Here is a 20,699-nt window from a genome sequence, read left to right on the forward strand (position 1 = left end):
GGTCTCCAAGGCAACAGGAATTCTTCAGGTTTTGGTCCGCGTGTCACAGGAGGTTTGAACCAACACTATGGCAGGTCTGATAGAGAGGGGCTCTTTCTTGGACATAGTAAAATGCAGGGCTGGCTCAAGACGTTTTGCTGCCTGAGGCAAAGGAAAAGATGGCACCGTCTCCCAAGGCGCATACAAAAGCCAGTTTGACCAGTAGTTGACTCTTGCCACAATACTGGTGAAAGGACAGTGTTGTCCACTGTACTTGAGGCCAGCAAGCTAGTGTAGGGGCTGTAGGGTGGACCCCATGGTGTTCACAGCTCTGTCCATTCCCTACACCTCAGCATTCACCACCTGAGGCAGCTGCCTCACTCTGCCTCATCGTAGGGCTGCCCCCGGTCAAAAATTATTTCAGTCCATACCTCAGACATGTCATGGGGATACATAAGATACTTAAGGAGTGACTGTGGTCAACCTCTCAACTTCTGTCAACCTGACAACTTCCATGCCTATGTGTGTGTTTTTTTAACACATACTGATTGCTCTAGCAAGTATGGTTGTTGTAGGTGACCTGGAACAACTCCAGGCATGCCTGAAGGATGTGGACCATTTGGACCGCTTCCAATTGAGATTCAGGCCTCATCGTTGGACTGAAAACTATCTTGGTTGTGCTGTGGGCTAGGGGTGAAAGCTGTTTCCTAGTTTTGCTGGATCTCTCAGTGGCCTTTGATACCATTGACCATGACATCCTTCTAGACCGTCTAGAGGGGGGCACTGTTATGCAGTGGTTCCGCTCCTTCCTCCTGGGCCGTGTCCAGAAAATGGTGTGGGGTGTGTGAGTGCTCGGCCCCCTGGGCTCTCACTTGCGGGGTGCCTCAGGCCTCTGTCCTCTCCCCCATGTTTTTTAACATCTACATGAAGTCGCTAGGAGATCATCAGGGGGTTTAGGCTGGAAAAAGTCCTTCAAATCGGAACCAGTGAGGGGGGTCAAGGTCCTGTGTTAGTGGAGGCGGTTGGCAGATGGATGGCGGGTAACAGATTGAGGTTGAGTCCTGACAAAACAGAAGTACTGTTCTTGGGGGACAGGGGCCGTGTGTGTGTGTGTGTGTGACTCCCTGGTCCTGAACGAGGTAACCGTGCCCCTGAAAGATCAGGTACACAACCTGGGAGTCAATTTGGACTCCTTCCTCCTGGGCTGTGGAGGTGCAGGTCAATTCTGTGTCCAGGGCAGCTCTCTACCAGCTCCATCTGGTACTCAGACCCTACCTGCCCGCAGACTGTTTCACCAGAATGGTACATGCTCTGGTTATCTCCCACTTGGACTACTGCAATTTGCTCTAGGTGGGGCTACCTTTGAAGGTGACCCAAAAACTACAACTAATCCAGAATGTGACAGCTAGACTAGTGACTGGAAGTGGCCGCCGTATCTTAAGGATCTTCACTGGCTCCTAGTAGGTTACTGAGCACAATTCAAAGTGTTGGTGCTGACTTTTAAAGCCCAAAATGGCCTCGGCCCAGTATACCTGAAGGAGCACCCCCACCCCCATTGCTCAGCCCAGACACTGAGGTTGTCCTCTGAGGGTCTTCTGCTGGTTCCCTCACTGCGAGAAGTGAAGTTACAGGGAACCAGACAGAGGGCCTTCTTAGTAGTGGTGCCCTCCCTGAGGAACGCCCTCCCTTCAGATGTCAAGGAAATAAAGAATTACACAACTTTTAGAAGACATCTGAAGGCAGCCCTGTTTTGGGAGTTTTTTTTAAACACTTGATGTTTTATGTTTTTAGATATGCTGTAAGCCGCCTAGAGTGGCTGGACAAACCCAGCCAGATGTGCAGGATATAAATAATAAAAATATTATGATTATGATTCAGGCTTTGGTCTCCTTTGCAGTGGTTCCATTTCCTCTTTATCCCTCCTTCACCTGTGGTGAAGTAGTATGCAGGGAGCCAGACCGTCTGTGGGTTGTGAGCAAATCTTTTTACCAGGCCTAGATGTGTGTGGTTTTAGTGGTCCTGCCAAACCTGGTTGTTCCATGGAGAACAGTAGAGAATAGCAGTGGAGGCTTCTTCATTTGGGTAAATGCAGCACTGCCCCACCAACGTCCTTCTGTCCTCAGTTAACCCTTACGTGCCTGCCTTCTTGTTTGCAGCCAATCCACTGCCTGCACAGTTTCCTCCTCTTGAAGTGTTTTCCCACTTACAGAAAGCAGGGAGAGAATGAAGACAAAACTACAATTAGTTGACTCCGCCAATCCATGACTCTGGCTCCAGTTATTGTTGGTTTCCCTATTTTCGGCCCCACCAGTCCCAAGGGGCACCAGCCACTACTGGACAATAGGCTTGTTCGCAGGTTACACTGAACACAAGCTGTCTTGTACGCATGTGCAAGCATTTGTGTGAACTTTTGTGTACACTTGTTGACTTGGAACAGTTCAGGTACACAGATTGTGCCAGCACTGAACATTTCACTGTACAGCTCAACGCCTTGTGTGCGCAGATTGGACTGCTGTTGACCATAACTTGAGAACACCCCTTCTGGGTCTGTTAAATGCGCAACGCTAACGTTCAGCACGACTCACAGGAGTCGGGAGATGGCCTCAGGCTAAAGTTTTGAGCCTATTAGAAAAACAATGACTCAGCGAAGGAAATAAGTGCAGATTATGGCTCTGTACATTGGTGGAGTGTCCCGATCCAGGAATAACAACAAAATTAATCGTTATTGCTCCCCTGGCAGCAAAGAGAGGCAGAAGGAGAAAACCGACACTCTCGGCAGCACCCCTTACATATCTGTAGAATAGCAATTTATTATGCATTAATAAATGTACGTATGTAAGCAGAACAAGAGCTGCATGAACAGAGTGTTGAAAACCCTCTTTTTGGCATGGGATGGTTCCAGTTGTATCCTTTTGGGTCCAACTCACACCTCCACTAACAGAAGAGGAGAGGCAATTTTTGCCAACTTTATTTGCCTTGCATTCCTCCACATTTGTTCCAGAGAGTTGGAGGACCCTCTGGAGCAGTGGTTCTCAACCTGTGGGTCCCCAGATGTTGTTGGACGACAACTCCCATCATCCCTAGCTAGCAAGGCCAGAGCATCAGGTGAAGGTCTTCATGGGAACTGCCATGCCATGTTTGCTTTGCACTTGCAAGAAATAGCTCCTTCAGTGTGGCAACACCTGCTACACTTTGGAACTCCTTGCTCATTGATCTTAGGCACTTCACTGCACTGTTTTCAGCGCCTACTAAAAATATATTTGGCTTAAGCAAGGCAACCCAGACATGGTAAATCTGACATGAACTTCAACATGCAATTTTATTTTATAACATATATTTTTAGAACTGTTGGTTTCATTTTGGAATTTGTAAAGGCAAACTTGTTTTTTAACATCTGATTTTAATCTGTAATTTTGATGTATGCAAACTCCTTAATAGTTTTGCCTGATTAAGAGGCATATAAATTCTCTTTAATAGAATAAATAAATGCAGAGAAAAGGGGAAAAAGTTGCCTCCCCTCACAGGTTTCACTAACAAAGCGATACGCTGGCTCAGAAACCACTCTGGGTAGAAACAAAAAGCATTATAAACCAACTTTCATAAGAAATATTTGGCGGTGGTGAGCGAGTGACCGAAGAAGAGATATTGAGCTCAATGAAAATGTCAACACAGTGTGTGGCGGCTGTGAAAAAGGCAAATCTCATGCTAAGGGATCGTTGGGAAATAAACCTGCCAACATAGCAATGCTTCGATACAAATCTATGGTGCGACCACACTTGGAATGCAGTGTCCAATTCTGATGGCCACATCTCAAAAAGGATCCTGGGGAAAGTGCACTAAAATGTAACCAAAATAATCAGGAGGGTGGGACAAATCCCCTGTGAGGAAAAGCTACACTCTTTGAGGCTTTTTAGGTTGGGGGAAAGCAACTAAGGGTGGACATGGTAGGAGTCTATAATATTATGCATGGCATTGGAAAAATGGATGAAAATAAGGTTTTTTCTTCCTTCCTCATATTACCAGAATCCACAGCCGTCCAATACAGCTGAATAGGTGGGAGTGTCATTCAGGACAGATAATGAGCCTATTTCTTCACACAACCCACAGATAAATTATGAGTGCATTTAGACGTGAGAATTATTGCATTAGGCTCCCATATTATAATTCTCATGCTTCTATCTGGCCTGTTGCATTATGGAACAGTGGATTTTGGATTGATTACACCACTACCCCATGCTACATTTTTAATGGTGGGGAAGAACCGTACGCCAGCGTACCACCCCAAATTTCATCAGCGTAAACCTCCCGCAGTTTTCTGAGTTAACAGGATTGCAAGTGCCGATGTTGGCCTAGCAAGCATATGTCATTTTAGGTTGGAAATTAATTGCTAATGTCATGAGGTTTAGATCGCGTCTGTCTATCGCGTGTTATACCATTTCCCCAACAAGATAACATTTTTTAAAAGCATGCTGTGGCCATTCTAGATTTGTACACTGTGCCATGTCCATAAAACTCATGGGGCCTTAACAGCTTTTTGAAAACTGGAATTCATTGCAAACTGAAATATGTTGTGCAGACGTATTCTCATGTTTATTAGTTAACTTGAGTGTGTATGTGCACACCTCCTCTTCTTTAGGCTTAAATCCAGTACCTACGTAAACAGGAGAAAGTCTCAATGAAATGGTGGGACTTAAATTTCAGCTGGCATGTCTAGGATTTCAGTAATAATCTGTGGATCATTTTTTATGTAAGAGTCACAGGCCAATAAACCATGGGTTGTTGGCCAAAGAACAAACTGCATGATCTTGCCTGGCCTGCCTGGTTTTGTCAGTGAGATCATAATATTTTTTATAAACCTCTTATTAAGGCGTGTATAAATATATGACATAAATTGTTATGTTTAAACCATAGTTTCCTGTTGCATCATAACAGGGCAACTATGGTTTAATCCCTGCATTCTAACGAGGATATGACACATATGATCCATAAGTGTGATGTTGCCTGTAGTGTTTTCTTTTCCCTTTATTTATATCCCCAAACCTAAGGCTAAATATATGCATTCAGTTCACGTTAATGGAAGTGAAATATAAGTAATCAAAGTCTAGTGTTCAGATTCACTTGTCTGCAGAACTTGCTGGACATAGAAAACCTGGTTTGGGTCCTTGCTATATGAAGAATAGCCAGCCTTTCTCAAAATGTGATGATAAACATTCCAGTGGCGTGGAATCTACCAAACATAAGAGAGTGGCTGCCAGAAAAGGCAAACACAAGAAATGTATCACAGGCTGTCTAGCTATGATCTGTGGCCAAGAAACGGAAAGTTAAGGTTTCACATAAGGAAGCACCATGTGTATTCTCCATTCAATTTAAAACAGGAAGGCGTTAGGGACAAAACTCCCCAAGACTGAGTCAAAGATACTGTACAGGTAACAACATGCAGCCTTTTCGTATAGCAGAAGCCCTAATATTTTAAATGGAAGATTTCCATCTATAAAGGGGGGGGGGAATTCACTTGAATGAGACATTCCCCCCTCCCCCAGATTTGAATCAACAACTGATACTTGACCTTGTAGATGGTTTCATCTCTTGGATGTGAGGCAACAATTATATAGTGATAGCTTTCCTTCCAGCATTTCGGCTGTGCGATACAGGACCACCCATTCACATCTCATCAGAATGCCAAGACCCATTTAATGTGCATATTTGAAAGCAAATTACTTAGAGGTAGCAGAATTCAACATGCTCTCTCATGCTGCTAATTTTCACTTGCTAAAATCTTCTGCAAATCAATTAATGTTTGACTAGTTAATAATGTGGGACATGGGTGGCGCTGTGGGTTAAACCACAGAGCCTAGGACTTGCTAATCAGAAGGTTGGCGGTTCAAATCCCCACGATGGGGTGAGCTCCCGTTGCTCGGTCCCTGCTCCTGCCAACCTAGCAGTTCGAAAGCACGTCAAAGTGCAAGTAGATAAATAGGTACCGCTCTGGCGGGAAGGTAAACGGCGTTTCCGTGCGCTGCCCTGGTTCGCCAGAAGCGGCTTAGTCATGCTGGCCACATGACCCGGAAGCTGTACGCTGGCTCCCTCAGCCAATAAAGTGAGATGAGCACCGCTACCCCAGAGTCGGTCACGACTGGACCTAATGGTCAGGGATCCCTTTACCTTTACCTAGTTAATAATGTAATTAATTAAATTTGTATGCCGCCCTTCACCCGTAGATCTCAGGGCAGTTCACAACACAATGGATGAGATAATACCCCCTTTTCACATTTGTTTTTTGTGGGTTGGTGTGATGGGTCAAGAAGCAGGAGCTCACTGACATCTAATGTGCTGGTTACTTATACAATTTCAGAGCTTCCCACAAAACTCTGCTCAAGATACATATATATTTAAAAAGCCTAGGTGAAAACAACTACGCTGTTCCACTCAGGACCTATTTGTGGGCTTCCCAAGCACATCTGGTTGAGCTCTGTAAATACAGGGTGCTGGACTAGGTGGACCACTGGCCTGATCCAACAGGGCTTTTTTCTTTGGTTCTTAAGAATAAGCTCTGACCCCATTCTTCTTAAATGGTTGAGTCCTGCTATGTTCTTTGCTGCTGCATCACTCAATGAATTTGCAAACCTGAAATAAATAAATAAATTTGTTATTCCAACTCTTAGGATGCAGAATAGAGAACTGTGATTCTTGCTTCAGTCGAGATTTTTGCACAAAGTGCAAGCCTGGGTTTTATCTCTACCGGGGTCGCTGCTTTGGAGAATGTCCTGACGGCTTTGCACCTTTAGAGGAGACCATGGAATGTGTGGGTGAGTGCTTATTGAACATTTCTTCTATATTGCCTCTTTCTGATCCTCCCCACTGCTTCAGAATGGTTTCTGAAATTATTTTCCACTTTGCCTGATTATGTTGTGCCACCCACTTGTATACAATCCAACTTTCTCTATTTACTAGCAACAGTCCTGATGTTCTGGTACCTGTTCCCGAGAAATCAGTGTTTCTGTTTTTTGGGATGACCTTTTAAAACCAAGAGCGCCCTTGTGCTCAGATCCTGTTTATGGGTTTCCCACAGGCTGGCCACTGTAAGAACAGGAAGCTGAACTAGATGGCCCATTGGCCTCATCCAGCCAGCTCTTCTTATATACATATATTCATGCCACCCAGTGAGCCATTTCTGGTTAACAGAACATAAAAATTGTCATGAAATTCTACTCAATATTGATCCAGAGTAGATTCCAATGTATAGTTAGCAGAGTAAAAACTTAAGCACATTACAGGATTCCCAAAAAAATAGACCAAAGGCAATTGTATTTCATCCAGCAGAACTTTACTGCTACTGAAGGCAAATGAGCATAATGGTCACAAATCCAATACATTCAGGATTGGCACTTTCCATAAGAAATCCCATTGCAGCAGACTTAACTTAAACTTACAATAACTTCTAAGCTTTAGCACTATATACACAACACCACACCAGAAGGAAGAGAGATAGAAAGAGAAAGTGAAACCCAGGCTCCTTATGGCCTTACTTTTATAGTCGGCATGACCTTGACAGAAAGAGATAAGAGAATCAGTTTAAACCAGCTGTACTCAGCTTCTCTGAAGGAATAACCCAAACATCATGAACCTTCTACTTGTTTCCCTCGCACAGAGAAGCTTCCAGGAGCTTCCAGAACCCTCTTGAATTCTCTACACATCAGATCAATACTTTCTGCACTAAGAAATGCAAACTGGCAAAAACAAGCAGAGAAAAATATTGTCTGCTCTCAAAAATTGTATCCTTTCCTCTTTCCCCTCTACAGCATGTAGTTCCACTTCTTTCTCTTGCTCATTCCCCCTCCCAGCCACTACCAGCAGCAAATGATGGGAATTTTAAGGCAGTGATAATCGGTTAGAATAATAAAATTAATGTCCACATTTTCAACCATGAAACATTAGTGATTATGTGCTTGTCTCGTACTTGCCTTTTTGTTTCTGTTTGAACATTTAGAATAATGATCATGCTTATGGTCTAAACCTTTCTGGACACTGAGATAGGTTTACAAGTTCACACATTACCTCACTGCATAAAAACCTTGGCGAGTGTTTGGTACCTAAGTTAGATGGAAACAGCTAATGTGCTATAATAACGTTAGAGCAATGCAATTCATCTTCTTACCGTTAATAAATCTAGAAATAATGGGTCCTAGGGAAATCTCTGTTTCTGAAACCTGATGGCTTTTCTCCAAGTAAGGATACTCTGAAGCACTCCTGTGTTGAGTCGCTTTGATTTTTCTTTGCATCTTAATAAAAGGGAGAGCATAGGTTGCCGTGAAATGGTCTTTCTCATTTTGCTTTTTTTAAAACAACGCCCAATGTGGCTTGGTGACTCGTGTCTGCAATCCAGACTGAAACCTAACGCTAAAAAAGAACAAGTGAAAGACTTCTGTGCCCAGCCTAGTTTGTTTGGAGTTGGTAGGGAACCCATCTTTCCATAGCTCTGGAAGGGAAATAGGGATCCTGTTACCACTCTGATAAGCCTTAACAAGCTACATCTCCCAGAATGCAATGGTGGAAGCCGTGACTACTTAAAGTATAATAATATTTTTTATTATTTATACCCCCTCCCAGTCTGACTGGGTTTCCCCAGCCACTCTGGGCGGCTTACAGTATCATACAGCTTTAAATGTATGATTGATATGAATGTTGCCTTGGTATAATTCATCTGGCTGTCTTCTTACATTCCTGTGTTCTGATCTAAACCTATTGTTCAACCAGAAAAACAAAACAAACGGAGAAGAGACCTGAGATTTCCACTATTTAAATTGGGGCAGTGAGCCTGTGGCTCTCCAGACGATGTTAGAATCCAACCACCATCAGTCAGTCCCAACTAGCAATGCCAATGATCAGGGATGATGGGAGTTATAACCAGGGCTTTTTTTCAGCCAAAGCTCTCCAGAACTCAGTTCTGGCACCTTTCAGGTGGGCACCTTTGCCATTCTAAGAGAATGAGGGAAGTGTTCATGGTGAGTTCTAGCACCTCTTTTTCTAGAAAAATAGCACTGGTTATAACCCAGCAACAGTTCCCCAGATCTGATTTAAAATTGTTGGAACACCTCTCAAAAGCAACTGGAAGGAAAATGAAGATAACTGTAAGATCGGGAGAGAAGGAGGTGTGGAGAATTCATGGTAGACTAGAAATTGCATTGCCTCCCCACAACACATTTCAGGGCTTGTTTGTGAACCAGCTCTTCGAGTTAGTGGGATTAAATAAGGCCAGCCTGTGGAAATTTCCTCTAATAAAGCCATCAGACACTGAACAGTAAAATCTGCCACTTATGAAGTTTTGAATTTCTTCATCCTCTCTGCCACCCCCACCCTCTGCTCCTCATTTTGGAGCAGCCATGTTATGTGCATCAGATGACAAGAAGATGTTAACTAGCGCTCTGTGTTGTGTATGTTGGTTTCCTCAGAAGGCTGTGAAGTGGGCCCTTGGAGTGAATGGGGGACGTGCAGCAGAAATAACAAGACCTGCGGATTTAAGTGGGGCTTGGAAACGCGGACGAGGCAAATTGTGAAAAAGCCAGCAAAAGACACAATACCATGCCCAACCATCGCAGAGTCCAGAAGATGTAAAATGGCCCTGAGGCACTGTCCGGGAGGTAAGCTTGCCAGATGCCAAAAAGTTTTTATGAGCTCTTTTCCTGACTCAAGCCGTGCTTGTTTAACTAAGATAGATAGAACACTGTCTCTTGTTTTTCAAAAACCCGGAGGAACCGTCCAACTTACACACCACCTCGTTCTGTTAGCACACAAGTGCTGAAGCACAGCCTGTGACTCTCTCTCTGTGTGTATATATATAGAACATGTTTATGAGTTCCTGAGGCATGCTGTATAGAATGTTGTTTTGCAGCAACATCAGGTAAGTGTCAGTTTTTAAACCATGAGCAGTTCAAGACAGCTGACCTCTACATCAATTCTCCTAAAGAAACTCCCATTTTCTTCAATACCAGGTAAGTATGTGAATAAGCAACCTCCCCCGGCCCTGGTGGCCTGCAGATGTTTGGAGCAACAACGTGGCCATGCTGGCTGGGACTGATGGGAGTTGGAGTCCAAAAAACCTGAAGAGCAGTGGGTTGCAGTCATCATGAGCCCCATGATGCTGTCGGGATTGGTAGACTGTGACACAGGAGGAGGTAGAGACCCAAGGAGGCCTGAATGGTGGGAAACCTGGGTTGGAGGAGGGAGGAATCCCCACCACAACTTCAGCCACTTCCGGAGGGGGACCAGGGATGCCAGTTCTCTGCACACCCCTGCTCTTCCTGCAAAGTGAAGGGCCTCAGGAGCCCTTTGAGCAGTCAAGGAGGTAGAAGGCAGTGACTGAACAGGAGTCTGAAAAGTAGGGTGCAAGCTTGTTGCTGAGAACCAGGCGCTGCCTTCACAGATGGGAGCAGCCCTGTGGAGCATGCTTTTTCGATCCCAACATTCCCACATGGTGAACAAGGCGAGTGAATGTGCCACAGCTGGACTTTGAAAGCTTGGCAGACAGGGTGGGGAAATTTGTTGGGACATCTTCATTGCTTCCACTGGTTCTGAACTTCCAACTTGAACTGAGATGTGGTTCCTGGGCCCTGTGTCTGTTGCTGAGCCTATACCACTTCTTGCCTGGATAAAGATGTTTTTATTTCTTACAAGTGAGAGTCTTTGCTTGTGTGTTTTGGGGTGGGAGCCAGGACAGGGCACTGGATTGTGGCCTAAGAAGTTAGATCAAGCTTATTAATGTACAGGTGCAGTAGGGACAATGTGTTTCTACCGTCATAATACTGCCTGGTTCAAATGTGATTAGGGATAGATTGTGCCTTTTTTTGTTGTTCTCTTATGTGGGAAAAATGAAATTAATTACAGTTTGTCTGTTGGCGTGCTCACTTTAGCCTCCTGATATGGGACCGTGTCTGGTCAGTCTTGTTAAGTAGGGAGGAAATGTAGGAAGTAGTGAGGGAAGTCATATTCTGTGACTTGGATAGCTCTATTTTGCATAAAAATCTATTTAAAATGACCCCTTCCTAATGTTCTTAGTCTGTATACTCTCATCAACACGTGGGATAAATCTTACATTATGTAACCAAAGACAGTAGTAGATTGTGATGGATAAAACTGAGATCAGGAAGCGAGGACATTTTTGGTGCGGCAGGGTCAAGTGTGTGTGCCTTTGCCATATGCTTTCTATTTCTGTTTGCTTTGTTGACATTTCATTTTACTATTTTTGTGTTCTGCCTTAATGTGCAACGATGGCCATAGAAGGATTTCAGTGACAGGTTTTTTTTCCAGGATTTTCAGTGACAGTTTTATGCTTTTGCATCCATGCTTACTGTGTATCCATATACCCATGTGGCTTTATAAGAACGACCCCTTAGAGTACCTCTTTCTCTTTTATGAAGAAGAAAGACAGCTGCAAGGGCAAAAGAACTTCGTGTTATCATTGGTTTTTTCCTGTGGTCATGTTGAGCGCAGCATCTTAAAAGATCGCACTAGAATGCAGTTGTCGATTATTAGATTTCCTGATGGCTCATTTTGAGAAGTCCACAGTAAAGATTACAATGCAAACCTTCTGCCTCTTCTCTTGGCTCTGGATTAGCTGTTTGGCCTTGCAAGAATTAATTTTGTTTGGTCTGCATCTGTAAGCGAATAATAATAATATTTTTAAAACTTGTGAGCCACTTTTCTATTCTTTGCTGAAGGTAACTCAAATAAACTTTCAACAACAAATAGTTTGCAGCTCCTGGACTAATTCAGGAATCCTTTGGATTTCACACTTTCTGAATGTTGCGCTTCAATTTTCAGCTCTGAAAGAGTACAAAAGCCCGATCAGCTACAGGGCTTTGTTAAAGGTCTTTTTACCACCATATAAACCCCTGAACAACTTAAGACCAGGTTAATTGTATAGACATGGAAGATGAATGAGATCAGATTCTTGGGAAATTTGACTCATGGCACTGCACGCTACAGAGCAGTGACCCCCCAAATTTTCCGCCATTGCTCCTGCACTGTAAAATATCCTTCCCTGTGCCATGTAAAGCATCATGCATGAATTGCATTGAACATCTTGTAGAGACATATCTTTTTTGCCCAGACTTTCTCTGAGCCTCCAAGATTGGATTCTGTCATCCTTGAAGTCTTGTTTTTATATTATGCACTCTTTTACTGTACTTTTATGTTGCATGTTCTCTCTTTATTATAGTATGTTGTTGTAGTAGTAGTATTTGTGTATTTCTTAAAGATTTGTCAAATATTAAGTAGTTTAGCAATGCTTCTAAATAAATAAAATGCATAAGAAAACATGTATCTTAGGGTATAATAAATAAAGAAGTGGATGCAATGAGACAAAATATGTATTTAAATAAGTACAAATGCTGAAGTGAATGAACCCATGCAAAAACTGAAATGGCCTAGAAACGGAATGAGTGTCCATCCCTGTGTTATAAGACCATATTATTCTAATGGCAATTATGCCAAATATATTCATGACTCCCAAAGGATGGAAACAGAAGGGCAGATGGGATAAATATTCAGAGCAAGTTTTCCTGAGCCTGAAGACAGGGGAGGCCAGTGATGAGTTTACAAGGAGAAATGAATGCTATTTGGGACAGTGACTTGGAGCTCTCTGGAAGGTGGGGAGGACACCATGAATTGCCTCAAATTTTGGAGCGCTCTTCTAAATATCCACCACAGTTGCAGCATGACGGTCGTAGCAGCAGTAAAACCAAAGTTAATGCCCTGGAACTTTGGAATGAAAGAAAAACTTCCACTAATTTCATAAACAGAAGACACAGCAGAACTGCCAGCTAAGAAACGAAACTCATCAGATTAATTTGTTTTAAGTGCAACTTCAGAATGAGAAGCAAAGTTTTGGGGGACTTTGGAGGCAGACAAGTGGCAGGATGTCCTGTTCTTTTTCTTCTCGATTTCAGTTTTTACGAAGTGAGGCAAACGGTGCTCCTGATCTTTCACTGCTACTGTTTAATGCTAGCATCAATAACGAATGAAACACTGGGTATTCATTATCCACTCAGGATGAGGACATCTAGTCTTGTTTGTATATCACACCAGGGGAGATTAATGGTCTGAGCCAGAAACCAGCATGTGACAGTTCTTGAGTATAGTAGCCTCTCAAGCTGAAGAGATAAGGATGATACATGGCAGTCAGTTGGAAGGGTATCTTGCTTACGAAACTTTTCGAGTACCTGACATATCTAGCATAGCATTTAACCTCCTGATTCCGACATCATGCAGCACTCCAGCTTCGTGCTCCTCTTACAGTGCCTTCATTTGTATGAATGTTGGCATTTTATATTGTTTTACTTTTCTTGCATGCGGCTGGCCTTTACCTCTCAGTAGTTGGAATGTTCGTAGACGTTCTGTGACATCACTGCAGCTCAGCTTGAAGGAAATGTGCAGCCAGCTTTTAGCCTGGAGCTATTCCTCACAATTGTTATAATGGGACTGCAGTTGAAGCAGATGGGATTGCATAAATATAGAGAAATGAGAAAAGTTCTAGTCCTCTGAGCAGGTCTTTTGATACGGTGGATCATTAATGTGTCTTTTCCTTTCCATCTTTGGGGTCTTATGCCAAAAATAAAATAAAATAACAGAGTAAAGCAAATACGAACCTAATGCATAAAATTAAAATACTACTGCAGGAAGAACAGGTTACATTTTAAAATGTTATCACTTTCTCAGTCATCAAATAGCTTAGGGGAACTATTAAATGTTGTTGATTTAAAAAAGAAAAGAAAAGTGGGTATTACCTAAATGCTTTTTCAACTACTCCAAGTCGTTCCAAACTGATGGGTTTTGGATATCATCCAGAATCGGATTTTCCTTGGGAAGAAAACACTTTAACAGGATTAATAGCCTGGGCTTGTTAATATCTTTGCTCTTGCTGTTACGAGAAATCTCGGCTTTTTTAGGTTTAAGGCTAGCTCAAAACTCTGGTTGCTTTGCCAACAGATGGTTCTGTGTGACCTGGAGTGGAGGCTTCCATTTTTCAGGTGAAAGAATCAACTTGAACATGCTGGTGAGATATCTTAAGAACAGCCATCTGTTTTGGGGTAACTCCATTCCTCACAGTGCCCAGTTTATGTAATTCTTCTGTCTTCAAAGCTTTTTGTGTTCTAAGTATTGGGAAGGTCCCAAGTATTGGGGTGTGTGCACAGGGTGGACTGGGCCTCTCACCTTCATATATTTATTACTGAAGTCTGTTTGTTTTATCTGTCTTGGTGCTCAGCCTTGAGAGTTATAAAGATAGGTCAACAAAGCAAAACAAACTCAACAATCCAAAGAACTAGTCAAGAACAAATAAAATGAACCAGCTTAAGAAAAGACCACTCAGAAAAGATGTGTCTTGAATCACCTGCAGAAGACCAATAAAAGGGATGATTTTGAGAAGGGAATTTATTCTTCAACCTCGGGACAATTGATGTGAAAGTCCTTTGTCACGTCATTCCTTTTGCATGGAAGTTAGGGTTGCCATACAGTGGTACCTTGGGTTAAGTACTTAATTCGTTCCGGAGGTCTGTTCTTAACCTGAAACTGTTCTTAACCTGAAGTACCACTTTAGCTAATGGGGCCTCCTGCTGCTGCCGTGCCGCCGGAGCACGATTTCTGTTCTCATCCTGAAGCAAAGTTCTTAACCCGAGGTACTATTTCTGGGTTGGCGGAGTCTGTAACCTGAAGCGTATGTAACCTGAAGTGTATGTAACCCAAGGTATCACTGTATTTCAAAAAGTGAAAATCCAGACACAAAAGTTTTTGAGCTGTTTGTAAGGGAAATTGCCAAAAATGACACTGCCGACATGGGTTGCCGTATATCCAGATTTTCCCGGACGTTTAGCCAATTTCTGCCTGGACACGGCTTCTGACTGCAGTATTCCAGGTATGTCCGGCAAGTTCTGGACATATGGCAACTCTAATGGAAGTGGAGCTTGGAGCAGGTTCTGAGAGGAAAACTTGATGCTGACATCCAGGAATTGTAAAAAGATGCAGGCCCGGTTTGGGCATCTAGGAAAACAGTCTACACAGTGCTCCACATAGTGTGGTGTATTCTGAACATGTTCAGCTGAACATGCAATGGTTTCCCCTCCAAACCTTTTGCTCAGAGCAAAGAAGTCTGAGGTGCAGCCAGCAGGGACAGAGATGTTGTGGGGTGCTCTTCGCTCTATATGTCTCAGAACACATTGGAGACAAATGGATGAAGAGACCTGAGATATATGGGAGCCAGGGACTGAAGGGAATTATTATTAAACACCAGAAACTTGACATGAACCTTGAAACGTATTGGTTGCCATTGCAGCCGAAACAAGATGGCTGGGTAGGATCAGGCCAGATGTTACACACAGGTCAGTAGAGGTTGTGTAACAACAAAGCAATGGCTATTGTTCTGCTGCCTTCCTCAAAGCAGGATTCCTTTTGAACTGAAGAGCTGTATGTGCGAATTGGTTTAAGTATGTTAGTTCTCTGCCCACATTAAGCAGAATACACAGAGGTCCTCAATAAGGATGTAATTCACCCTTCTCCACCCTCTCAGGTGAAAAGCACATTCGTTTTTGGCTGAAGCAGCGCAGGTGCAATAATGAAGGGGAAAGCACTGGAAAGTTTTAGAATCCAGATTTTTTTTCCAGGGTTGTAAACTCTGCAGGGAACCTCTGTGAGGATACCTGTCTCTTTGCGAAAGCAATGTGACCAAGCTGGCTCACTCCTCTCTTGTGTTTACTTTAAGTTGCATTACAAATGCCTGGGAAGAGCTAATGTTGCAATCTCTCACACGTTTTCTTTCTTTTCAATTAGTTCAGCAATCCAGTTTTCCTAATTTCTCAATCTTGGTTTGAGCTGCATTTGCTGCTTTCTAATCTCCCATTGTTGTAAAGACAATGTACCCACCTCCCATTTTGCTTTTATAATCAGCAACCCTCAAGGCTGGGCACGTTTGAGTATCACAGAAAGGGGCAGCAGACAATAGACTGCGTGTGTGCTAATTTCACAGCTATTTTGATCTTATCTAGTTGCGTTGTCCTCTAATCCAATCAAAACTTATTTATGACATTCACATTGGGGATCCTGTTTCATGTTAGCTGGCGACAGCTGATGAGTACTTTCAGAGAGCTGAAGGTATGATAAACCTCCATTGTTGGTTGTGGTATCAGAAGTTTTGAAAGACCGTCCCTTGGGTCCCTCAAAAATGGGCAGGGAATTTCAGCCCTCAGCCCAACTCATACAAATCTTCCTTTGCCCATCCTAATCCCCACCTAAAGTCTCATCAGCATTGAACGAGGTTAGCTACTGAGTTCACAGCAGTTTGACAATCAGAGTACAGAATTTGTTGTCCTTGCATGACCGCAGAATCCCACTAATTCCATGAGCACATTCAACTCCTATGGCCCCGAGTAAATGTGTGCCCAGTTTCAGAAACGAAGACATGCACACTCTTCATAAAAACCTGTATTTTGACCTGCCCTCAGACTCTGTAAATAGTCTCTGCCAGGCTTAAGGTAAGACTTTTTGAGAAGGGCTCGAAGAAAGTGTGTTTGTGCCAAAAAAAGGACTAGCCGGTTCCATAATTATATGGGCATAATCACAGGACAAATACAGAGCTGGTCTCAGATGACTAGTGGACAGAATTGCCCACCTTAATCAGCCCATATGCTAACAAGAGCTGGTTCTGTCCCTCCTAACTGAAGAGCCACACATCATGTTTAACCGCTTGAACAAGGAGGGGTTCTGTTACTAATAGATGCTCATCTCTTTCCCCATATAGCAGCTTTCCCCAACCTAGTTTTTCTCCAGATGTTGTTTGTTGGGCTGCAACTCCACAGTTATCCCTGGCCATTGGCCATGCTGCCTGGTGCTGATGGGATTTGTAGTCCAGCAATATTTTCAGGGCCAAAGGTTCCCTAGCCCTGCTCTACTGAATGCAAAGGATGCTGTCTACTTTATTTGGAAAATCTAGAGGAAATTATCAAATTAGTCAGTGGGAAAGCTAGCATATAATGTTATGTGCAATGGCATTCTAAGGTAAATTTAAAGCATGGTACAGTAGTACCTCGCGTTAAGTATTTAATTCGTTCTGGAGGTCGGTTCTTAACCTGAAATTGTTCTTAACCTGAAGCACCACTTTAGCTAATGGGGCCTCCTGCTGCCACCGCGCCGCCAGAGCACGATTTCTGTTCTCATCCTGAAGCAAAGTTCTTAACCTGAAGTACTATTTCTGGTTTAGCGGAATCTGTAACCTGAAGCATATGTAACCCAAGGTACCACTTTATATAGAGTTTTCCTATAGGGCTTCTCTCAGGCTTTTCTTTTCTGCTTGACAACTATGCGAAAGTAAACATGTTCTTATAAGGAAAAACCAAGCATAGCTAATAGTTAGATCGTATCTTCTGTAAGAGGATGGGAGGGACTAAGATTTTACGGCGCAACAATCCCTGCCCCATCTCTCCTCGCTTGCAATCCCCCATTAATTGGATAATCTATCCTAAGTCTATGTAAGCAGAGATCAGGTAATGACTGCTGCATGAATGAATTCTCAATCATGGATCCACGTTAATTAATCAATTTCATGGCACATCATGCAGAAGAAGAAAAGCTCTTTAGCATCTTAATAAGATACACAACCTCTTCAAGCAAGCACTTGTAGCCTTTCTCCGCCTCCTGGTTGGTTGGCTGAAAGAACTGTTGACTGGGACAGTTGACTTAAAAAAAGGTCACACTTATTCAGAAGACACAGTCTTTCTTTGAATGGCTGGTATTCCTAACCCACTTGCTTCTGAGAAGTCCTGTTTGAAGATCCATTTTTAACGCAGGGCAATGTAGAGGTCCCTGGGTAAAATGAAGTCAAACCCTCACAAAGCACAGGGTTTTATTGAGAATATGTGATATATACGAAGCAAGCAGCTGCTAACATGTAACTTGCTTAAGCCTAACTTTGGGGTTGGACAACGGGTGCACAACCTGCCCTCGTTCTGCTTGATTCTCACATGGTTCATATCCCACCCACCCCAACCTTCCCACAATATACACAAGATATTGGACAAGTTTCTTTAGGTTGGACTGCACAGATTCCCTTGACTAGACAGATTCTCTTGTGTGTTGTCTTTTAGAAGCCCCTCAGAGTATCGTGTGATCTGTGGGTTGCTTCTGGAACTATCTGTTTTTAATGATTCTTAAAGAAAAATCCTTGCAAATCACCAGAGCACGAGTTAGAGCCGTCTCTGGGCAATTATGCAGTTGACGAACATTTAAAAATTCTGAATGGCAGCCAGATACTAATCCATATTGAAGTATTTATTCTTAACACGGTTGTACTTGATCCGGTATGTGTGTGAGTGTGTGCGCGCGCACGCAAAGAAATGAGCCCATCAATAGATACTTTTTTATTGCGTGTGACATTGCTTGAGTTGTCAAATTAGCTTCATCTTTTCACCTCGCACTATTGGTAAGCTCTTCAAAAGGAGCACAGTGTGCACTGCTGTTCCTTGCTTGGAGCAGGAATTGCGTCTCCATCTGTAACTTGCGCTTAGGAATTACATCCGTTCTGGAGAAATTCATTTCTTCAAGCAAAAGCTGCCAAGAGTCGTGTTTACCTTTAAACACTATTTCACTAGTTTATCAGATGGCGGCCCGTTTGTTACATCCTTCAGACGTTCAGACCTCTGAGGTGCTGTCATACTGGCTAGGCTGTCTAGAACTCTTAGCTTGGAGGCTTCCTCCTGATGTGGAAATAACAGGGCGGAATTGTCCATGTGAAATACACAGCCACACAAGCATCCCACAACTGCCAGGGTAGGCATATTTCATGCTAGAGAGGGAAATAAATGATAATCAGAGAATAATGAAGTGGGTCCTTATAACAGCTTTAGTTACATAGCAGTCTGTGTGCAAAAAACCACTGAATTCGTTGTCCTGCAAATACGTTCTCATTTATTTATTTTTTAGTTTTAATAATATGAAATTCTAGTTCTCATGAATGCAGCCTATAGGCTTTAAAGGTATTGAGTGATGCCTGATGAAACCTTATTTTCAGGAGTTAGCAAATGTGGCTTCTTTTCAATGTGTGGCTTATTGTCCTCCTTCATCACTGACAGAAGCGGAATAATGTATTATTATTCTTATCATTACCCATCCCTCACATTTTAAAACAACTGAAAATAGTGAGTATATGCAAATGAGCAAAATGTGCATATTTTAAATTAGGCTATTTAACTCTTTTGGGTTCTGGATTTGTGCAAATTTCTGATGTGTGTATGTTTTTTTAGTAGAGTATCTGGCATGCGACCTAGCAAGTTTTGTTTATTCTTTTACACTGGCTAGATGTCGTTTGAAATGACAGCGACATGTAGCTCCTACATTTCACTGATTTACTGGAATTTCAGAAAGTTCTTCCCACTTGTAAACTTTTTTTTTTAAAAAAGTGCCTGAATTTTGTTGTTTCTGATAATTCAAGCCTCAGCTGTATTCCAAGCAAAATAACTTGGGGGAAGAAGCAATATGCTGTTTTCTTGATAACTTAGTGTGACTTATTGAGCGATGTGTGTATAAGATGGAATTTTTGAGCACCTCATATGGAGTCAGACTCGGCTGGGCAGCAGACAAGTGTGGAGGTATCTAGTTGCAGGGTTTTGGCCAGAGCAACCGTAGGGTGCTAATGGAAGCAGTTGCTTTATGGGGTGTCAGATTTATTGTGAACTTTGTTTGAAGAAGTTCAAGCAAGGGGCATGGGCTTCCAGACACCCATGTTGGAGGAATTTTGGCAAATAGATTCGCGGCAGTTAATATTTCCATGCAGATGGATTGCTGTCTGACCACATTTGTGATTGACATCATCCCTGAAAACAAAACAAAAAAAGCAACCACAGTTCATCCAAATGATGGGCAACTTTAAAAAGAAAAAAAAGGGGGGGGGGGGAGAATATAGCAAAAGACTAGGAAAGTATTTGCTTTTTACAGCGTTAGTAACATTGTTCAGTACAGGATATCGGGGGAGGGGAGAAGTGCTGATTGACACTTTTCTCCTGAACACTTGCCCATTGTGATGCTTTTGTTTTTCAAAAGTAAGGGAAGAAAGTAAATTTAATTAATTAATAATGCCTGCCAGTGAACTCTGACAAGTGTGACTTGGATTGTAGATGGTTGGGCTAGATCACTGTTTGTTTGGGTGCCTTATAGTTCAATGATTCTACAATTGAGGCTAGTTTTGTCAGCACTATGACTTTGCTTAAATCTCACCTGGAGCAGAAATATGTCTTTGCATTAAAAAAAATTTTTTTGAACTCTTCCTCTGAATCTAAGATCACACACAATGATATCAAACCAATTCAGTGAAGCTCAGCACCATAAAAGCAAAAAACAGATATTCAGCAGCATATGCTTATTCAGCTATTTAAAAAGCACAGCCAGCAGCTGGAGACCCAAGTCTGGGAAACCTTGAGATAAATGTTAGTATTGTCTAAACACAATGGCTCTGGTCTAGCTCTGGGCGCGTGGAACAAAGCTGTAACATGAATAGTGGCATCAGCAGAGGGTATCTGCCTCCAACTGTTCCGACAAGGAGCACCAACCTTGCTGAAACTAAGTGGATCTGGATCTTGCGCCAGGAAACCCAGTGTTGAGTCCCATCATGGAAAGAGAAGTCATGAGACATGCAGGTATGGGGGGGGGGATAATACAAATTTAATAAATAATGATAATGTGAC

At 42.8% G+C, this 20,699-nt stretch overlaps 1 protein-coding gene across 2 annotated transcripts in view; it reads left to right on the plus strand.

Moving 5' to 3' along the window:
- RSPO2 (R-spondin 2) overlaps positions 1-20,699 on the plus strand; it is a 106,380-nt gene that overhangs the window by 65,009 nt on the left and 20,672 nt on the right. For both annotated transcript variants that reach the window (XM_028736292.2, XM_077932769.1), the window contains exons 4-5: positions 6,642-6,785; positions 9,429-9,617. In XM_028736292.2, coding sequence (XP_028592125.2) covers positions 6,642-6,785; positions 9,429-9,617 — 333 coding nt within the window. The remainder of the gene's footprint in view (positions 1-6,641; positions 6,786-9,428; positions 9,618-20,699) is intronic.

This window comes from Podarcis muralis, chromosome 8 (genome assembly GCF_964188315.1).
Source record: "Podarcis muralis chromosome 8, rPodMur119.hap1.1, whole genome shotgun sequence".
In the NCBI taxonomy this organism is placed as follows: Eukaryota; Metazoa; Chordata; class Lepidosauria; order Squamata; family Lacertidae; genus Podarcis; species Podarcis muralis.